Here is a 23072-nt window from a genome sequence, read left to right as displayed (position 1 = left end):
ACCCCTTCAGTCTCCTTGCTGTATAACTCATTAAATCCTCACTGAATATGAGGTACTGTGTTCTCATCTGGGCCCCATAACCAGACCGTCCAGAAGGGAGACAAGCTGCTCTCAGGCCCAACATCCATAATGTGAATACAAACTGCACTCAATGGTAGTTATAGCTCCACACATCATAGAGGAATCAGGACCTGGCAACAAATTGAGAAACGTTTGTAGTCGGGGCACTTTTAAGTCCATTGAGCATGAGTACGACTAGGACAGACCCTAGTGCTGGTGGGTAGAGCTGTTGTTGTTTTCTCTGTTCAGATGGAGAAATATGTCTCTAATTCATTTATTAGTATATAATTTGTTCAGAACGCTTGTCTGATGTGTTGATAACCTGACTGTCCTCCATTCAGGAAATCCATCAGATCCTGATCTGGGTCTTGTCATACCTTCCACTGTAACACTCATTGTTGCAGCAAGCATGAAATGCTTCATTTTCAGTCATATTTGTTTTACCTAATTCACATTATCCCGCATAATGGCGCATTTGTAGATGTACTGTTAGCTTATTACGTTTACTTTGTAAGCTACCGGTAAAAACTTTGTACAGTTGGCTAAACATAGTGGTAAGTAGACCTAATGTACTTTTTTCTCCAACCAGCATAGGCTTACCTAGTGAAGTTAGCTAACACTATCCCCTTTTCAACATTGTTTTAAAGTGTTTAATCACTACTGCTGCTGACAGACATGATACGCTACATTGATTGAAGGACCATGTTAAATTGCTAGCTAGTTAATAACAGATCACGTCAATATAGCTGGTTACCAAGATAACTATCAGGGGATAAACTAGATGGCTAACTTTACCAGGATGAGGCTCGTTAATAACAGGTCATTATAGCTGGTTAACAAGATATCTATCAGGGGATAAACTAGATGGCTAACTTTACCAGGATGAGGCTTGTTAATAACAGGTCAATATAGCTGGTTAACAAGATATCTATCAGGGGATAAACTAGATGGCTAACTTGACCAGGATGAGGACTTGCTGATGTCATGCTCTTTCCAAGAGACTCTGATGAAGCTGAATGACACGTTATGTGCTTAACTAGCTAGCTAGCCACATGTCAAATGGACAGGATACCCTCACGTTATGTGCTTAGCTAGCTAGCTAGCCACATGTCAAATGGACAGGATACCCTCACGTTATGTGCTTAGCTAGCTAGCTAGCCACATGTCAAATGGACAGGATACCCTCACGTTATGTGCTTAGCTAGCTAGCTAGCCACATGTCAAATGGACAGGATACCCTCACGTTATGTGCTTAGCTAGCTAGCTAGCCACATGTCAAATGGACAGGATACCCTCATGTATCTGAAAATACATGATCAATTGATGTGTACTGATCATGAAAAGCTTGCTGTATAACTCTCATGATAGCGCTAAATGTGGAATAATCTGAAATGTGTAGTTTTGACTATGCTCTTCAAGAGGTAATGATATTACAACCAAATTGTTATTGAAAACGGCACGTAGTTGTCAATGGTTATAGTGGAGCTTGGGGTATCCTTGCCCAGGAGCAGCCAAATCGAACACTCTGCACTGTACTGTGAAGTTTTATTGACAATAACCTATATTGAGTAATATTTGTTTACCCAATTCACAGCTGACCATTTATTATTTATAATGTTGAATCCCATCATCATGATTTATAATGTTGAATCCCATAATCATGATTTATAATGTTGAATCCCATAATCATGATTAATAATGTTGAATACCATAATCATGATTTATAATGTTGAATCACATAATCATGATTTTTTATGTTGAATTCCATAATCATGATTTGATCATCTTGAATCCCATAATCAATATTTATATTGTTGAATCCCATAATCATGATTTGATCATATTGAATCCTATAGTCATAATTTATAATGTTGAATCCCATTATCATGATTTGATCATGTTTAATCCCATAATCATGATTTGATCATGTTGAATCCTATAATCATGATTTACAATGTTCAATCCCATAATCATGATTTAATCATGTTCAATCTTATAATCATGATTTATAATGTTGAATCCCATAATCATGATTTGATCATGTTGAATCCCAAAATTAATATTTACAACATTCAATCCCATATTCATGATTTGATCATGTTGAATCCCATAATCATGATTTGATCATGTTGAATCCCATAATTGAGATTTTACCATGTTGAATCCCATTATCATGATTTTATCATGTTCAATTTCATTATCATGATTTTATCATGTTGAATACCATTATCATGATTGTATCACGTTGAAACCCATTATCATGATTTTATTGTGTTGAATCCCATAATCATGATCTTATCATGTTGAATCCCATGATCATGATTTTATCATGTTGAATCCCATAATCATGATTTGATCATGTTGAATCCCATAATTGAGATTTTACCATGTTGAATCCCATTATCATGATTTTATCATGTTCAATTTCATTATCATGATTTTATCATGTTGAATACCATTATCATGATTGTATCACGTTGAAACCCATTATCATGATTTTATTGTGTTGAATCCCATAATCATGATCTTATCATGTTGAATCCCATGATCATGATTTTATCATGTTGAATCCCATAATCATGATTTGATCATGTTGAATCCCATTATCATGATTTTTTCATGTTGAATCCCATTATCATGATTTTATCATGTTGAATCGCATTATCATGATTGTATCATGTTGAATCCCATGTATTTTCTGGGATTTTCTTACCCTTTTCCTCCCAAAACACAAAGTAGATGTTTCTAAATGTAAAGGACCATGAGTGTCTTCAACTCCCTACATAACATTCCAGCCAAATCTTCTTCAAATCAAATCAAATTTTATTTGTCACATGTGCTGAATACAACAGGTGCAGACCTTACAGTGAAATGCTTACTTACAAGCCCTTAACCAACAATGCAGTTTTAAGAAGAAAAAAAAAGTGTTAAGTAAAAAATAGATAAGTGAAACATAAAAATATAAACTAATTAAAGAGCAGCAATAAAATAACAATAGCGAGGCTATATATAGGGGGTACCGGTACAGAGTCAATGTGCGGGGGCACCGGTTAGTCGATGTAGTTGAGGTAATATGTACATGTAGGTAGAGTTAAAGTGACTATTCATAGATAATACACAGAGAGTAGCAGCAGCGTAAAAGAGGGGGTTGGGGTGGGGTGGGGTGGGGTGGGGGGACAATGCAAATAGTCCAGGTAGCCATGATTAGCTGTTCATGAGTCTTATGGTTTGGGGGTAGAAGCTGTTAAGATGCCTTTTGGACCTAGACTTGGCGTTCCGGTACAGCTTGACATGTGGTAGCAGAGAGAACAGTCTGTGACTAGGGTGGCTGGAGTCTGACAATTTTTAGGGCCTTCCTCTGACACCGCCTGGTATTGAGGTCCTGGAATACACAGTACAGGTCTGATCATAGTAATACACAGTACAGGTCTGATCATGGTAATACACAGTACAGGTCTGATCATAGTAATACACATTACAGGTCTGATCATAGTAATACACATTACAGGTCTGATCATGGTAATACACAGTACAGGTCTGATCATAGTAATACACATTCACATTTCTCTGTCAGGTCCATGGACTAATGCCTCCAACAAGGGCAAGTTTCTGAAGTTCGATTTTCTCTTTTTGATGAAAAGGTTTGCTTTCTTATCTTTCAATGTCTATAACCAATTAAGAGCTCCAGGGAGCCCCAGCTAAAGGCAATTCAAATAGAGTCAATCTGATCGAGGTAATATCACTGTTTGGAATGAGACTGAAGAAAGCCTGGGGAGAGTGTATGTAACAACATGAAAACAGCAGGTTTCAACCACAATCAATAGCCCATATAAACACATCAATAGCCCATATAAACAGATCAACAGTCCATATAAACACATCAATAGTCCATATAAACACATCAATAGCCCACATAAACAGCAGAACTGGAATCACAACATGATAAGAGATTAAAGCATGTGGCTCATTAAAAGGCCATTTGTCTTGGTGTCTGTTTATGATTTTATCTCTATGTATATCCTGACACCACTATCAAAGGGTGACATTTCAAAGAAATATTTATGTGTACTAAAATCTTCTGTGAGAAAGCGCTTCCTTAAAATTCAATTAACTGTGTTTATAAATGAAAGTGTGAATGATATCATCTGAAAGCAGATTTCCACGCTCTGCTTTCTGCTGTTTGGGGGTGAATAAACATCTGAAACAGGATACTTCCTTATAGGCAGATTCCAATCCACTGTTCAGAATGACATCTGCATCTGTCTGTCTCATTCAGAACTGGCATCAAATTATAGGTGGAACCAGAAATAACTATTTGATATTGGTGTTGTCTTTGCATGCAGTCCTTTATGCCAGTTCCCCATATACTGTACATCATGCATACGTCTGCACAGTTCCACACATACTATATCATAATAATACACATTACAGGTCTGATCATAGTAATACACATTACTGGTCTGATCATAGTAATACACATTACAGGTCTGATCATAGTAATACACATTACAGGTCTGATCATAGTAATACACATTACAGGTCTGATCATAGTAATACACATTACAGGTCTGATCATAGTAATACATATTACAGGTCTGATCATAGTAATACACATTACAGGTCTGATCATAGTAATACACATTACAGGTCTGATCATAGTAATACACAGTACAGGTCTGATCATAGTAATACACAGTACAGGTCTGATCATAGTAATACACAGTACAGGTCTGATCATAGTAATACACATTACAGATCATAGTAATACACAGTACAGGTCTGATCATAGTAATACACATTACAGGTCTGATCATAGTAATACATATTACTGGTCTGATCATAGTAATACACAGTACAGGTCTGATCATAGTAATACACAGTACAGGTCTGATCATAGTAATACACATTACAGGTCTGATCATAGTAATACATATTACTGGTCTGATCATAGTAATATACAGTACAGGTCTGATCATAGTAATACACAGTACAGGTCTGATCATAGTAATACACATTACAGGTCTGATCATAGTAATACATATTACTGGTCTGATCATAGTAATACACATTACAGGTCTGATCATAGTAATACATATTACTGGTCTGATCATAGTAATACACAGTACAGGTGATCATGGATCTCTCAACCTAACATTGATTTCATATGAAAGGAATCTAATGAGCTTTAAGTATTAATCCTGTAAATCACTGGCTTATTTCATCATTTCTCCAGTAACCAGTCACCAGCTTATTTCAACATTCCTCCAGTAACCATTCACTGGCTTATTTCAACATTCCTCCAGTAACCAGTCACCGGCTTATTTCAACATTCCTCCAGTAACCAGTCACTGGCTTATTTCATCATTCCTCCAGTAACCAGTCACTGGCTTATTTCATCATTCCTCCAGTAACCAGTCACTGGCTTATTTCATCATTCCTCCAGTAACCAGTCACTGGCTTATTTCATCATTCCTCCAGTAACCAGTCACTGGCTTATTTCATCATTCCTCCAGTAACCAGTCACTGGCTTATTTCATCATTCCTCCAGTAACCAGTCACTGGCTTATTTCAACACTCCTCCAGTAACCAGTCACTGGCTTATTTCAACACTCCTCCAGTAACCAGTCACTGGCTTATTTCATCATTCCTCCAGTAACCAGTCACTGGCTTATTTCATCATTCCTCCAGTAACCAGTCACTGGCTTATTTCAACACTCCTCCAGTAACCAGTCACTGGCTTATTTCAACACTCCTCCAGTAACCAGTCACTGGCTTATTTCAACACTCCTCCAGTAACCAGTCACTGGCTTATTTCAACATTCCTCCAGTATCCAGTCACTGGCTTATTTAATCAATCGTCCAGTAGCCAGCTCCTGACAGACCAGAGGACCTCCAGTAGCCAGCTCCTGACAGACCAGAGGACCTCCAGTAGCCATCCCCTGACAGATCAGAGTACCTCCAGTAGCCAGCTCCTGACAGACCAGAGGACCTCCAGTAGCCAGCTCCTGACAGACCAGAGGACCTCCAGTAGCCATCCCCTGACAGACCAGAGGACCTCCAGTAGCCATCCCCTGACAGACCAGAGGACCTCCAGTAGCCATCCCCTGACAGACCAGAGTACCTCCAGTAGCCATCCCCTGACAGACCAGAGTACCTCCAGCACTCTGCCTTGATATTCCTTCTCAGGATACATCCAATGAGATAATCATCAATCAAAACAGTCACTAATCTTGTTTACTGTCCATTTAGATGGATTGTAGATTCCAACAAAAAAACTCTCTAACTTTGTAGCAGAAGAACACATTCAAATTTGCAACGTATTTACCTGTGTTACATCAAAACAGACATCAATTTTGGACCAAAGTTGATTTTTTTGATTATCACAAATGTCTACAAAGCAAAGACTTCAGAACAATCCAGAATCATGTCCCTGTTGGAAAAGTCCTACATAACCCAGAAGGCATTTTTGCTAGCATTCCTTCAGTTCAGATGAAAACGTTGCTGTGCACCTTGGGTAATGTAGGCAAAATGCACAGAAGTTGGATGGAACATAGCTTCAAAATGTGAAGCTTCACAAAATTCTTAATTTACAAATGTTTTCTTATTGTACAACATAGAAATGGTTAACAAAGTGAAAGCAGAGGGCAGGATTAATCCAGATGTGAACACAGAGTAGAACTGTAGTGGCCGTGAAATGCCATTCCCTTCAAATGCTCTCACAATGAAAAAACTGGTCATGAGTTTAGCTTTCAAGTACAGAACATTTTGCCCTTTTGACATCTAGAATCAACCTGGTTTATTACCATGGAAATGCCTGGCCTGCAGAGCTAGGTGTGGTTCCTATCAGACGTCTCATATTCAAAACTAACCACACATTCCCAGTCAGGGGTTGTGCTGTGGTTAGGAAGATACAGTATATGAACAGGACAGAGGTCATGTGAGAGAGAACAGTGGGCTGTGATGGTGCATACTACAGAGATATAAACTCCATTTTGCTCTCTGGGGTTATATTTTAACACATCATTAGTTAATCTGCATTAAGTAAAAAAAATGACATCCCACAGACGTTTAACCGTAGTTCAACTGCAAGACTCTTAAAAAGGTAAGATTATTATTCTAGATTCTGCACCAGTGCTTCTTTCAACATAACCAATAATTAAGGATCCTGAAATTATATGTGCAGGTGGATAGATGTTATGCAACATCACAAATGACTATATTTAATTTAGTACCTTTAAGATCACCTCATCAACAGAATTAGTATATTTCATTTAGTATCTTTTAGATCACCTCAACAGAATTAGTATATTTCATTTAGTACCTTTTAGATCACCTCATCAACAGAATTAGTATATTTCATTTAGTACTTTTTAGATCACCTCATCAACATAATTAGTATATTTCATTTAGTATAGTTTAGATCACCTCATCAACAGAATTAGTATATTTCATTTAGTATAGTTTAGATCACCTCATCAACAGAATTAGTATATTTCATTTAGTACCTTTTAGATCACCTCATCAACAGAATTAGTATATTTCATTTAGTACTTTTTAGATCACCTCATCAACATAATTAGTATATTTCATTTAGTACCTTTAAGATCACCTCATCAACATAATTAGTATATTTCATTTAGTATAGTTTAGATCACCTCATCAACAGAATTAGTATATTTCATTTAGTATAGTTTAGATCACCACATCAACAGAATTAGTATATTTCATTTAGTACCTTTTAGATCACCTCATCAACATAATGAGTATATTTCATTTAGTACCTTTTAGATCACCTCATCAACAATTGTGGTATAATAAAGTTGAACATGATCAAGTCAAACAGAATCCATTGAAATAAATGTCACTAGAGAGGTACTGGAGCTGTATCTCTGATCACTGATTCAGGCAATATAGTTTACAATGGGATTGGAGGATTTATGCTTCTAGTTGGAAGATGAAAAGCAGGTGTTTACCTGTCTGTTGTCTTGGTTGTACTGAGCTATGGCATGAATGAATAACTGGGAAATCTCCCTCATAGTAATATTGATAATGCCAAAGCAGGTGTTTACCTGTCTGTTGTCTTGGTTGTACTGAGCTATGGCATGAATGAATAACTGGGAAATCTCCCTCATAGTAATATTGATAATGCCAAATCAGTGAGTATGATGTTAACCAGGTGCATGGAATGAATCTGTCTCTACCACTGACTGGAGAGCACAGTCTAGATTCCATCCACTGAGAGAGTGTGTGATGTGTCCTGGTGTATTTAATAGCATTAGGAGTGGAGACCATAGAGCTCTAACCTAAAGAGAAGAGACTCCCACTCTTCTCTTTCATGTTCATCCTGTTGGATGGTTCAAGTTGACAGTGTGCTGAAAGACTGCCATCAGTGCAGCCTACTGGTTCCCCTGACAGCGGCGACTCGCGGAGTTTACCGCTACACCTGTATGTATTAGAACTATGTGTTGCGGTGCTTTAGGATGCCATGATTTATCAAGTATCAAATACATATATACAGTTATTCTGAAAGGTTCAATTTCCAGCAGGTTATCACAATCACCGTCCGTCCTCTTTCTGATGTGTTCCGCTGATTACCATCAGTGCCCTCAGATATCCCAGACTGATCGTCGCGCTGCAATATCCACTCTGAGCCATCTGGAGCAGATCATATCGCTGACTCCGGCTCAGTCCCCAAGTATTCAATCTACACAACCCTTTCAACCACCACGAAGACGAGTTGGTTGGTTTCAAACCGAGTAACAGCGACCCCACATAGGTGAGTCCACCTGGTGTTCTGAAAGTGGTCGGGTCGGGCGACAGAAGGGTCATCCTTTTCAGGTGGAATTAAATAACAACAACGGATGGCCCTAATAGCGATATCAGTAGGCCAACATATATTTATGGGAATCCGAGACTGAAAACGTAGTATTGTTTGCATTTGAGTGTTTAGATTTAAACAGCCTAGCGTAGGTTACTTCTTCTAACACTTATTTAGGCCTATTTTTGTAGCTTTACAATACTATGATTTATCTGTGTACACAAAAAAACGAGGTTAGTGATATGAGTGACAATTCGGCTTTCTCTTTAGTTCTATTATTGACCCTATTGATCAGTTGGCAGGTTTCCATTGACCCAGGTTTATTCGACAAAAGAAATGTCGCAACAAAAAAATTTGTAATGGAAACAGAAGATATAGGACACATTTTCTAAAAATCGGCAACATTTGTATCAGTTCGACAGGGGTGGATTTTTATTTTGTCGAACTTTCCTTATTGGGACAAATTATGACGGAAATGATTGCCTAATCATTTTGAAGGTAAGCGGGGCACGTGATGTCACCGCAAAACTATAACGCTCCACAATATTTTTTGTTCAACTACAAAAAAAAATGTTTATTTGCAGGACAATGATTGACGTCATTATGGACAGCGGTTGTAATCGACACAAGATAGTTCAATGGAAACGCACCCTAGCAGGCAATTGTCGCATCAATTGTCTTTGCGAACTTTCTAAATATCGAAACAATTCACTGGACAAGTTAATGGAAACATAACTAGTGACAGGTACTCAAAGTGCAGTTTGTGTTGATAGTTTACTCTAAAGGGGTGTCCAAGTGCATTACAAACTTTGTTAAAACTTTGTTTACAGAATTTTTTAAGGTTATAACATGTATATGCATGCATTGTCTTAGTAGCCTAGTGAAACTAATGCCATATAAAATGCCCAACGTTAACTGTTAGACCTCAAGTAGTGATATGGTTTCTCTCGGTTGTCTTCCGGTCTTTGGGTTCCAACTAAATAACTAACAGGCGGAAACACTGAAGTGGGCTGCCTCTTGTTACAACCAACTACATATATGTTAGAAACAACTATCTGCTTTAAATTGGTCTGATAGCAAAACACTAATCCCCCATCACACACACACAAAGAAAGGGAAAGGGGTGGTGCTAAAAACAGAATGAAGGTAAAGCATTTTCAATAAGCACCAGCAGAGCGGATTTTCAATTAGTGACACAATTTACAAGCTTGCGTTAAGATGACACTATTTGTCAATACACTTTTCTATAGCCTAACAAAGTTTATGTTATTAATCAATTCCAAATATATACAATAATACCTTAGGTCGTAGTGACTGTGGCCAATGGACCAATATTTCAAATGACTTATGATTTTAGGTTTTGTTCTAAATGATCTAAAACATCACAGTTTCATACCTAATTTCATTTGCCACGTGTTCGAAGATTGCACAGAATAATAAAATATTATAAATAAAAAATAGAAAATAGAAAATACAAACAACTTAATAAAATTGCATACTCACAAATAGCCTATAGAAATCATTTCTAAAATGTCTATATGAGAGAGTAAATGTCCTGATAAGTCCTATAGAACATTTCCACCATTTCCCTGCTGTATTGTTCTCTGTTCATGACAGTTGAATGTATTCAGGAAGTTCCCTGCTCCTTGTGCTTTATCCCACTATGTTGGACAGCTGTAAAATCGTGTAGACAGGTTGTCATACAACAATCAAAGCTTCAGTGAATGGACTGTAATGCTAAACATTTAACATACAATACTCCCAACATTGGGAGAGCGGCCCAGCCAATGCTCTAGCCACATGATCGGGTGAGGAGGAGCTTGCAGCTCAAGTGGGATGCCAATCAAAGCATCAACTTCAAATTGTATCTGAGAGATCAGGCAGAGACCTGGGGGCAGGCACATCAGTTGGAGCTCAATTGTTGATGTGATCACATCCAACGGTCTTGCAGCGGAAGAGAGAAGCTGAGATTTTTTTTTTAAAGAGCAGAAGAATCATTCTGACCTATTGCTGGTGTGCTTCCTGACCACTTTCTCTTTGACTTATTTATTCTTCGGTCTCGTTTTCCGCAGTGTTTTGGCAGACGACTCGGCGGAGAGGATGTCTTTCCCCCAGTTGGGCTACCCTCAGTACTTAAGTGCCTCCCAAGTGGTGTACGGCGGGGATCGGCCGGGGGTCCTGACTCCGTCGTCCCGGGGAGGGAGCTCTGAGATCGCGGGAAACCAGTCGGCTGCTGCCGCTGCAGTCACCTCGGTGTTGGGCATGTACGCAAACCCCTACACTGCACACAACTACAGCGCATTCCTGCCTTACAGCAGTGCAGACCTGGCTCTTTTCTCTCAAATGGTAAGGGCTATTTCTATGCTTCTGGTGTTGTATTGTAGTGGTATGTATGGTTGCTTTAAGTCAAGTGTTTCAATTATTTGACCTGGAAAAGGCACGTGAAAATACGGCTGAGAACCATTCAATCTGACATTTCTTTGTAAATTGCACGTCCTCGCGCCCTCCGAAAGTTTGTTGATAAGGAATAACAATGCATCTATAACTTTTATTTACACGTCTTAATTATTGGAGTAAGAATATTATCCGTAACCTACTTTGGAAGTGTACTTGTCATTTTAAGTGGGAGTTTGTTTCAGCCTCATTCAAAGAAATGTTGTAAGATGTATAAAAGAGTGTTTAGTCTAGATAATGGTGCATGTGACCCAAATGATATAGTTTGGTTGACTTTAATTATTATATGATTGGTCGTCGGCTTCTGAAATATCACTAAAGACAGCTATTCCTGTTGGTGAATCGAAACAACAAAGGTATTTGCATGAAGCTGGCACGTACACCAATCATTTAACTGCTAGGATAAAATAGTAGCTATATAAACAAAACCATTACGTGAAAACAAATTCCAGGCCCACAATGACCTAGACATTACATTATAATTTTGTCTCGCAACATTGTTCTACTGTTTTGTATTCATTTTGAGGAAAAATATTTGAGGATAATACATACGTATTTGTGAAATATTTTGCTTTTGAAGTTTTAAAACTGACATTGAAAAATAACCATTTACAGACACTTTACAAAATAATGCAGTTCATGACTATAGCACAAGATTGCAGCTTGAATAGGCCTTCTCTGACAGACATTAAAGTTGCCCATTTTGCATAAAATAAATAATTTAGTTCCATGATGACATTGACATTTCATACTGTCCTACAAAATACACTTAATTTAAGAATTCCAATACTTACTTCCATCTGCATTTGATACTTAAATATCAATAGAAAACAGTTATAGGCTGGACATATAGGCCGCAGTGTAAACTCATATCATTTCGGTCAAATGCATTAAAAGTAGTTCTCAGTAATTAAAACGCGAAAACATAGAATGTATATATGTGTGTATAGCCATACTCCTAAATATATAGGTTTAAATATAATACATAGGTTGTGTGTATTATCGTTTTCTGGACTTTTGAACGTTATCGAAGGACACTGTCTACAGTTATCCCAAACTGTCATTAACATAGAAGAGCGGCATAAATTAGTTACAGGGATTTCCAAGCGAGTCGGCCCATTTTTAAATGCTATTCATGTCGAAATGTATGCGTGGTATTAGGCATATATAGAAATGCACGTGTTTCTAAGCTGCATATTAACCAATAGTGTGGCGTTGTTCACCCGTCCAGGGCTCCCAGTACGAGCTGAAGGACAGTCCTGGCGTCCACCCCGGCAGCTTCGCGGCCCACACCTCGCCAGCCTTCTACCCATACGGCCAGTTCCAGTACGGGGACCCGGCCAGGCCCAAGAACGCCACCCGGGAGAGTACCAGCACGCTGAAGGCCTGGCTCAATGAGCACAGGAAGAACCCCTACCCCACCAAGGGAGAGAAGATCATGTTGGCCATCATTACTAAGATGACCCTGACGCAGGTGTCCACCTGGTTCGCCAACGCCAGGAGGAGGCTGAAGAAGGAGAACAAGGTGACGTGGGGGGCCAGGAGTAAAGAGGACGAGGATGGAAACATCTTCGGCTCCGACAACGAGGGAGACACGGAGAAGAACGATGACGAGGAGGAGATAGATCTAGAGAGCATCGATATAGACAAGATAGACGACAACGATGGAGATCAGAGCAACGATGATGACGATGATAAACCGGAGGGCAGAGAGCGAGACCGAGAATTTGACAGTCTGGAGAAACGGCGGCCCTTCGCTCTGCAGCACGAGGCCTTCGACAAATCTAAGAACTCAATTTCCTCCGGGAAGGAACTTTCTGATAGCAACAACAACACCAGAGTTCTGTCCCCGGACAGACAGGGAAGTTTTCAGCTCCCAGTGAACAATAAGCCTAAAATCTGGTCGTTAGCTGAGACGGCTACCAGTCCTGATAGTTCTGTGAAGCCCACCTCTCCCTCCGGCCCTGCCGGTCACACACCGCCTCAGATGCAGCACCCGGCCTTCCTGCCCTCCCACGGACTATACACCTGTCAGATAGGCAAGTTCCATAACTGGACCAACGGAGCATTCCTGGGGCAGAACTCTCTGCTCAATGTCCGGTCGTTTCTAGGAGTTAATCAGCACCATCATCATAACCACCACTTACAGACCCAGCAGCAGCTGCAGCAGCAGACCTCGGTGTTGGTGTCGGCTGGAGCAGCGCTCAACGACAAGGCCTCGCCACAACTCAGTCCCAAAAACATAGGTATGCACCAGTCATAACCGTATGCACACTACTTTACTATTATATTTGGTAAGCAAAAATCAGAGCAATTATAGTTCATGCAAAATACATAGCCTATCAATTGTACTTTGTCCAAATAAAAGTGTTTTTAAAAACTACTAAAATATCTATTCAATCACTTATACACATGCACCAATAGGTCACACACACACACAAACACACACACACACACACACCACACACACACAACTAGAATTTGTTATAATAATTATTATAATAATAATAACAATGACAGAAACATTATGTTATTACTCAAGTATTTCATTAAAATATATATTTTGTTTATTTTGTAATGAGTTTTATCATTTTATTTCAGACCGTGATAACGTTGTAAGAAGTGACTCTCCTCCAACACAACCTCTGAAGTCTTCATTTAGACCCCTTCATGATGGGTAAGTCGCGTTTTATTTATTGTGCAAATGCAGTTGGGATAAAAGAATAGCAGTAAGATTGATATTAGAATATTGTAATATCAAATGGTTTCCTCCAAAATGGTGTCATTGCGTGGTCTGTGGTGGTTAGACTCTTAGAGGGTACAGGGACTGTTTTCTTGGTGGACAGATGTGAGAGATTGGTCTGGCTTCTAAAAAAAAATAGTTGTTCTTCTCCTGGTGACACGGGGTTTCGGCTCCAGCCCCCCTCCCCTAATTCCCTCCCTCTGGAGGCTGACTACTTATCAAGTCCCCCGTAAAACGGGACCTGTCTGGGGCTCGGCTTCCCTAAAGACCCCGGGGAGCAACCCGGCCCTGGGGAGCGTTCTAGCAGAAAACTTCTCCCAGTCTGAAGTGCTCACATTTACACACAACCTCTTTCTTTCTTCCCGCTATTAGCGCCAGGTCGCTGCCGGCGGTGCTATCCTAATATGACGGCCTGTTTGTGATTTATTATATACACATGGAATCATTAGTGTCATAAAATATACGCTTTAAATACCAGTCCCTGATATAGGCTAAATGCGTCGACAGAATTTTACTTTTTAGCAGACGCTCTTATCCAGAGCGACCTAAAGTTAGTGAGTGCATACATTTTTCATACTGGCCCCCCGTGGGAATCGAACCCACAACCCTGGCGTTAAAAACGCCATGCTCTACCAACTGAGCTACATCCCTGCCGGCCATTCCCTCCCTACCCTGGACGACGCTGGGCCAATTGTGCGCCGCCCGGAAGTTTTCACATGAAAATAGCATATAGCATCCTAGATGACATGTTGTGTGTGTTGACCCAGTTGATAGGCTACTTGAAAATAATATTATATTCTATAGAAACACGCTTCTATCTTATTATTCTGCTGCTCATCCTCCTTTCTGTTCTTTCAGCCCCAGGACTCAGCAAGAAGCCACGCAGCGGGTTCTAACTGCCCTCTCCTCGGCTTGATCAAGACATTCTGCCCTGGAAAAAAAAGACTTGACGCACTAAGAAAAGGACAATGAGAAATAACTTCATTCACCGTAGCATTCAGAGCAAATAGCTAATTTGATATAAACTCCTGTGGCAGGATTTCCTCTATTGTTGTAAATAACGGCGCCTGTTATTCCCTGCTCTTTACCCTGGGACCTTTGGTAGGCTTTTCTTGTGTTGGGGTCTTCTGTTCTGTACATACAGTGATTTACATCTGTAAATAGCGCGTTGACGACATTTGTCCAGATCGTATATTTTGTCTAATAAACTAAATGAAATTATAGAGAAAATCAAAGAATATACATATTTTGTTGTTGTGTTTTCTAAATCAAATATTTAATAGCACGTTTTGAGAGAAAAGGGGACGGTCTCTGTTGCACAATATTATTAAACAATACCAGAAGTTTGATTTGGTTCAACCCAGACGATTATCATTATCATTTTAATAATAATTAATGTTATAATAATAATAATAATAATAATAATAAAAATTATTATTATTATTACTGTTGTTGTTATTATAATAATAATTATTATTATTGTTATAATAATAATAATAATAATAATAATAATAATAATAATAATGATTATGATTATTATTATTATTATGGTTATTATTATTATTATTATTATTATTATTACTACACACATCAGTCAGGATAAATTGCTTATCATAACTAATGCTGTCAAAGATGTTCCATTCCAATGTAATTATTACGAGCTGAGAGGAAACCGCCCTGTACCTCGTCCCCTGTTAGAGAAAGGGCAGAGCGGGTAAAGCAGGGGATAATACCGACCCTCCTCACATCTAATGTTATTCCACTTTCTAAATGGGGAGGGAGCGTCGACGCATTGAGGTGCTAATAACCGGCCAGATGGTTGCTGGTGCCTGGAAATGGACAGAAGCAGCTGGGAGCATCATTAAGTAATAATGTGGGAACGCCCTGCCCAAACAAAATCAAATGGTTAAAATCTAATCTTTCAGAAAGAGAAGTCGATTCGGTAATATATTATTAATAGTGAGAGGTTAGCGGTCAGGTGACGTTGTTAGCAGGGTTACTAACTGTGTCGGGGTCCGGCCAGCTACATGTGATCGGTAAGGTTATAGGGATGACTATTGGGACGGAAGTAACCCATCAGAGACCAAGCTAATTGTATTGAATCAGTTTGATAATAGGTTCATGATGAGGAACAATTGCAAGTATTATTGTGATGCCAGTTGAAGTGTAACATTGTTTTTGTTATTGGAATTAACGGTGGTAATGTGGATTCACAATGATCAGGCTTCAATACAGAATAAGAAAGATATCCTAGGCCTACATTAAAGACGATAATATTGACAGGTTTCATTCCATTTAAAACAACTATAAAACCCATAAAATTTAAACAAATATTAGCCTTCTTAAACTGGTTTTGTAAGAATTACATTTCATGTGAAATATTTAGTGAGTATAGCGCAATGTCAACATGCTTATTCAAAATGTTTAAATAGAAAATTTTTGTTGCAGTATTTACAATAGACTAATATATTTTGAACACGCTATTTGGAGGTATGGCAGGCTGAACGTGTAGGCTGGCGGGGTGCCTCTCTATTGGTTGTGTCACAGCGACCTCTATAGGCTTCAGTACATTTACAGAGACATAATATATACCTATTCAATGGAGCTTCACTTTAACTCTAGAAACACTTGGAATAAGCAACCAAAGTTATCCTAGAATATGAGTCAAAAGATGAGATGTTATCACATTGTTATCTCACAGTCAGATAGAACACACACAATATGCAGTATTTGTGTGTGTGTGTGTGTGTGTGTGTGCGTGTGTGCGTGTGGTCAGATAAAGTTTAGAATATAATTGCGCTAAGAAAATTGAAAACATATGTTCTATATAAACCATATTTAGAAAAACAGTCTTCCCCTGCCCCATTGCTTGTGAGGGCCAAATCATTTAAATTCAATGTTAACAAAGGTTATTTAAAATACTTGTTTTCTAATCATTTTACAAAGTCTAAAGATTGGTGTTGTCCTATATTAGTAAACTTGAGAGATTATTTCGCAATGAAAACATATTTGTGTATTTTTGCCAGAGAGCAAGGCAGAGTAATGGAGGTCTAACATAATTAAATTCATCAAATAAAAGATCTAGGCCACCTCACTGTGCACTCCAGCAGTCTCCACCTTGTAATGGAATAATACTATGTCTGTGTTAATTCCGGGGTCAAAGTGGCTTTATTTTTTAGTAAACGTTGACTTCTTTCAAGGAGAGGAACATTTATGCGCATAAATTTGTGACATTTTGATGGCAGTTTGCTAAACAGTTACGCCGTTAAAGGCCTGTTAGAAAATTAACCAGGTCAGAGGGTGGTAAAGGCAGGACAGGGTCAGATGTGTTTGTTGTGCCTGCTGTCAAAAACACGATGAATTATATTATCAACAACTTTATTTAGCTAGACACAGAGCTCAGCCATCTCTCACATCTCCATCGGTAGGTTAATTCATGTATGGATTTGGAGATGCTGATGACGGCTGTAAGATCGCACGCTATGAAGTTTCAATCGCCCTTGTAAATGACTATTAGGGATAAAAGGCAAACCAACCCAGTCATGGCACAACATGAAACGCAGAAATATAAAGTACTTATAATATAATTAAACAAATAATGGCTGAATAAACAACATGCCTCAGTGTTTAAATGCGCTGATATATTCAGAGGGACAAAAGACAGCCCTTCCAGGAAGTCAAGGCAGGTGCGCTGAATGTCATCTTTTACTCTACATGTGCACATCACATCTTCTCACGAGCCTTTTGTGGTTGAAATGAAATAACCCCCCGGTGTTTGGTTTCTGGGTTTTGTAGCGAAGCACGGTGAGGTTAGCAGCGCCGCTAGCTGCAGCCTGCCATTATATTATGTTTCCCTAATATCTACAACAACACAAATCATTTAGCGGTGGACATACAGTTGATTGTTTAATGAGTAATAAAGCGGTTAGGCGCCTGTAATTAGGCTGTCACTGTGAGCTGGTCCTCCCAGCGCCCCGGGCCATAGGGCCGGGAACACCGCGGAGAGGGACTGCATTAACACTCCAAACAAATCAATTAAAGACAGTATAGAGATAAACTGTAGAGGTGGTTCGTTGTTAATGCTAAGGTAAGTTATCTAATATTCACTGCCTTTTATTTAATGACCAACAAGTGTAAACAACAACACAAACACAACAGCCCCTGGTATAATACAACAATTATTATTCGTTTAATGACATCCATTATTATAATAACTAGCAGGATGGGCAATTACCTTTTCCAATTAATTAAAGTCAAATATAATTTAATACATCATTGATTTAATGGTTGCTCATGTGATAAAACACAGAAAACTAGAAAAATATGACATATTGTTTTGAGATTTTAAATTAATTGGACTTTTAATAATTCCTATTAACAAAATAAAAGTTCCTTAAATTTTTATAAATGCATAAACATTAGATGCCAATGCAAATTGGCACTAAACTGCTGCTATTTTGAGGAAGAACATTGGACATATGGGAAAGCAGAAAGTGTACAACATGCTAACACAATATGTTGTTGACCCTCATATTATTCTCCATTTAGTCTTGGGCCGTGGTCCCACTACCATACAATGCCTTTTGTTGCTGAACACCTTCAGTTTCCCTATGCTGCCTGCAACCTGACACAATGCAGTGATCCATTTACTTTGCTGTTGACTTGTGCCCTGTGTGTGAGTATGCTTGAGCAGAGAGGTGCCACTGTGGAGGGAAAGTTTATCACTGTTTTGTCTTTTGGCAGGCGCAGCCTATTCACCCAGCCCTCTGCTTTACAACACAATTGTCTCTGCCTCTTTCATCCAGAGATGTCTGTTGTCTTTCTGAAGATGCCTTTAATCCAATCATCTCCATGGTGAGAGAGAGAGCTGGCTGAATACCTCCTGCAGTTTGGCGCAACTGGGAGCTACAAGTCAGGAGTCCAGTAGTCACACCACCACAATGTCCCAACACCGTGTTCAGCTGACTACTCTGCTGCTCCTTGTTTCAGGAACACAATGGGTTGAATGGGACGGATGGCTTGGTCACAGCCCTTTCTTTCCAAGAGAGACGGGTCAGTATCACACATGCCACAGGAAGAGGTTGGTTGGGGCTGGATGAGACTGGGTTGGTAGGGTCTGGATAGCTGGCTTGGAGGGGCTACATTGTTTGGTTGGTTGGAGCGGGCAGCATGGTTCTTGTGGAGGGGGGACTGGCTAGCTGGGTTGAAGAGTGCTGAGAACGGGTTGGAGCCTGAGACTCGCATGGCTCTGTGTTTTGATGAGGAGAGATACAGCTTAATAGGAGGAAAGATTCCTGTGTGTCTGAGAGCAGACCAGAGATCCTCAGAGGCAGCGGACCAGAGAAGCACGTGAACACCACTAGAGCCATGTGGACAATATGTTAATCTGGACCTGGGTCAAAACACGCCCCAGATATACTGAGGCCTCATTAGGGTCAAAACACCCCCCAGACATACTGAGGCCTCATTAGGGTCAAACTCACTGCCAGATATACTGAGGGTTCATTTGGGTCAAAACACCCCCCAGATATACTGAGGCTTCATTAGGGTCAAAACACAACCCAGATATACTGATGGCTCATTAAGGTCAAAACATACCCCAGATATACTGAGGGCTCATTATGGTCAAAACACACCCCAGATATGCTGGAACCTCATTAGGGTCAAAACACACCCCAGAAATACTGAGGGCTCATTAGGGTCAAAACACACTGCCAGATATACTGAGGCCTCATTAGGGCCAAAACACCCCAGATATAATGAGGGATCATTAGGGTCAAAACACACGGCCAAATATATTGGGTTCTCATTAGGGTCAAAACACACCCCAGATATACTGGGGGCATATTATGGTCAAAAAACACCCCAGGTATACTGAGAGCTCATTAGGGTCAAAACACACCCCAGATATACTAGGGGTTAATTAGGGTCAAAACACACCCCAGGTATACTGAGGGCTCATTAGGGTCAAAACACACCCCAGATATACTGGGGGCTCATTACGGTCAAAACACACGGCCAGATATACTGAGGGCTCATTAGGGTCAACACACACCCCAGATATACTGGGGGCTCATTAAGGTCAAAACACACGGCCAGATATACTAAGGGCTCATTAGGGTCAAAACACCCCCCAGATATACTGGGGGCTCATTAGGGTCAAAACATGCCCCAGATATACTGAGTGCTGATTAGGGTCAAAACATACCCCAGATATGCTTGTGGCTCAGTATGGTCAAAACACACAGCCAAATATACTGAGGGCTCATTAGGGTCAAAACACACCCTAGCTATACTGAGGGCTCATTAGGGTCAAAACACCCCCCAAATATATTGGGGGCTCATTAGGGTCAAAACACACCCCAGATATATTGGGGGCTCATTTGTGTCAAAACACACAGACAGATATACTGAGGGCTGATTAGGGTAAAACATAACCCAGATATGCTTGTGGCTCAGTATGGTCAAAACACACTGCCAGATATACTGAGGGCTCATCAGGGTGAAAACACACCCCAGATATACTGGGGGCTCATTAGGGTCAAAACACACCTCAGTTATACTGGGGGCTCATAAGGGTCAAAACACACCCCAGATATACTGAGGGCTGATTAGGGTCAAAACATGCCCCAGATATGCTTGTGGCTCAGTATGGTCAAAACAAACGGCCAGATATACTGGGGGCTCATTAGGGTCAAAAGACACTAGTGTTCCCATTTCTTTAAGTGGCCAGTGATTTCTATAGGCAGCAGCAACAGGCTCTAATATGCTAGTGATGGCTATTTAACAGTCTGATGGCCTTGAGATAGAAGCTGTTTTTCAGTCTCTCGGTCCCAGCTTTGATGCACCTGTACTGAACTCGCCTTCTGGATGATAGCGGGGTGAACAGGCAGTGGCTCGAGTGGTTTATGTCCTTGATGATCTTTTTGGCCTTCCTGTGTCATCAGGTGCTGTAGGTGTCCTGGAGGGAGGGTAGTTTGCCCCCAGTAATGCGTTCGGCAGACCTCAACACCCTCTGGAGGCGGTGCAGTTGCCGTACCAGGCGGTGATACAGCCCGACAGGCTGCTCTCAATTGTGCATCTGTAAACGTTTGTGAGGGTTTTAGGTGCCAAGCCACATTTCTTCAGCCTCCTGAGGTTGAAGAGGCTCTGTTGTGCCTTCATCACCACACTGTCTGTGTGGGAGGACCATTTCAGTTTGTCAGTGATGTGTACGTCAAGGAACTTGAAGTTTTCCACCTTCTCCACTGCGGTCCCGTCGATGTGGATAGGGGGGTGCACCCTCTGCTGTTTCCTGAAGTCCACGATAATCTCCTTTGTTTTGTTGACGTTGAGTGAGAGGTTATTTTCCTGGCACCACACTCCCAGAGCCCTCACATCCTCCCTGTAGGCTGTCTTGTCATTGTTGGTAATCAAGCCTACTACTGTTGTGTCGTCTGCAAACTTGATGATTGAGTTGGAGGCGTGCTTGGCCACACAGTCATGAGTGAACAGGGAGTACAGGAGGGGGCTGACCACACACCCTTGTGGGGATCAGCGAAGGAAGGTGTTGTTTCCTACCTTCACCACCTGGGAGCTGCCCATCAGGAAGTCCAGGACCCAGTTGCACAGGGCGGGGTTCAGACCCAGGGCCTCGAGCTTAATGATGAGCTTGGAGGGTACTATGGTGTTGAATGCTGAGCTATAGTCAATTAACAGCATTCTTACATAGGTATTCCTCTTGTCCAGGTGGGATAGGGCAGTGTGCAGTGTGATGGCGATTGCATCATCTGTGGATCTATTGGGGCGGTAAGCAAATTGAAGTGGGTCTAGGGTGACAGGTAAGATAGAGGTGATATGGTCCTTGACTAGTCTCTCAAAGCACTTCATGATGACAGAGGTGAGTGCTATGGGGCGATAGTCGTTTAGTTCAGTTACCTTTGCTTTATTGGGTACAGGAATAATGGTGGCCATCTTGAAGCATGTGGGGACAGTAGACTGGGATAGGGAGAGATTGATTATGTCCGTAAACACACCAGCCAGCTGGTCTGCGCATGCTCTGAGGTCGCGGCTTGGGATACCGTCTGGGCCTGCAGCCACGTAGGCCACGGAGAAGGAGAGCCAACAGTCCTTGGTAGTGTTCCGCGTTGGTGGCACTGTGTTATCCTCAAAGTGGGAGAAGAAGGTGTTTAGCTTGTCCGGAAGCAAGAAGTCGATGTCGGCGACGTGCCTGGTTTTCCTTTTGTAGTCCGTGATTGTCTGTAGACCCTGCCACATACGTCTCGTGTCTGAGCCATTGAATTGCGACTCCACTTTGTCTCTATACTGATGTTTTGCCAGTTTAATTGCCTTGCGGAGTGAGTAGCTACACTGTTTGTATTCTGCCATATTCCCAGTCACCTTGCCATGGTTAAATGCGATGGTTCGCGCTTTCAGTTTTGCGCGAATGCTGCCATCTATCCATGGTTTCTGGTTAGGGTAGGTTTTAATAGTCACGGAGGGCACAACATCTCCTATACACTTCCTGATAAACTCAGTCACCATTTCAGTTTATTAGTCTAAATTATTTTCGCAAGCTACCCGGGACATATCTCAGTCCGCGTGATCAAAATAATCTTGAAGCGTTGATTCCGATTGGTCAGACCAGCGTTGAATAGTGCTTAGCACGGGTACTTCCTGTTTGAGTTTCTGTATATAGGAAGGGAGGAGCAAAATGGAGTCGTGGTCAGATTTGTCGAAAGGAGGGCGGGGGAGGGCCTTATAACCATCCCGGAAGTTCGAATAGCAATGGTCGAGCATTTTTAGCAGCACGAAAACAACAGTCAAATGTGCTTTGTTAAATTCCCCAGCTACAATAAATGCAGCCTCAGGATATGTGGTTTCCAGTTTGCATAAAGTCCAGTGAAGTTCTTTGAAGGCTGTCGTGGTATTGGCTTGAGGGGGGATATACACGGCCGTGACTATAAGCAAAGAAAATTCTCATGGGAGATAATACAATCTGCATTTGATTGTGAGGTA

General features: G+C 40.6%; 1 protein-coding gene across 1 annotated transcript; it reads left to right on the top strand.

Annotated features, from left to right (window-relative positions):
* Positions 1–10978: 10978 nt before the first annotated feature.
* LOC311120341 (iroquois-class homeodomain protein irx-1-like) lies at positions 10979–14991 on the top strand (the record flags this gene model as incomplete). Its single annotated transcript, XM_084157838.1, has 4 exons — positions 10979–11224; positions 12564–13578; positions 13934–14009; positions 14934–14991. The coding sequence occupies 4 exons, from the start codon at positions 10979–10981 to the stop codon at positions 14989–14991; spliced, it is 1395 nt and encodes a 464-aa protein (XP_084013964.1).
* Positions 14992–23072: the final 8081 nt, after the last annotated feature.

The sequence above is a fragment of the Coregonus lavaretus genome (assembly GCF_964263955.1).
Source record: "Coregonus lavaretus genome assembly, chromosome: 3".
NCBI lineage: Eukaryota > Metazoa > Chordata > Actinopteri > Salmoniformes > Salmonidae > Coregonus > Coregonus lavaretus.
Note: the sequence above shows the minus strand (reverse complement) of the source record. Positions and strands in the feature narration are given on the sequence as shown.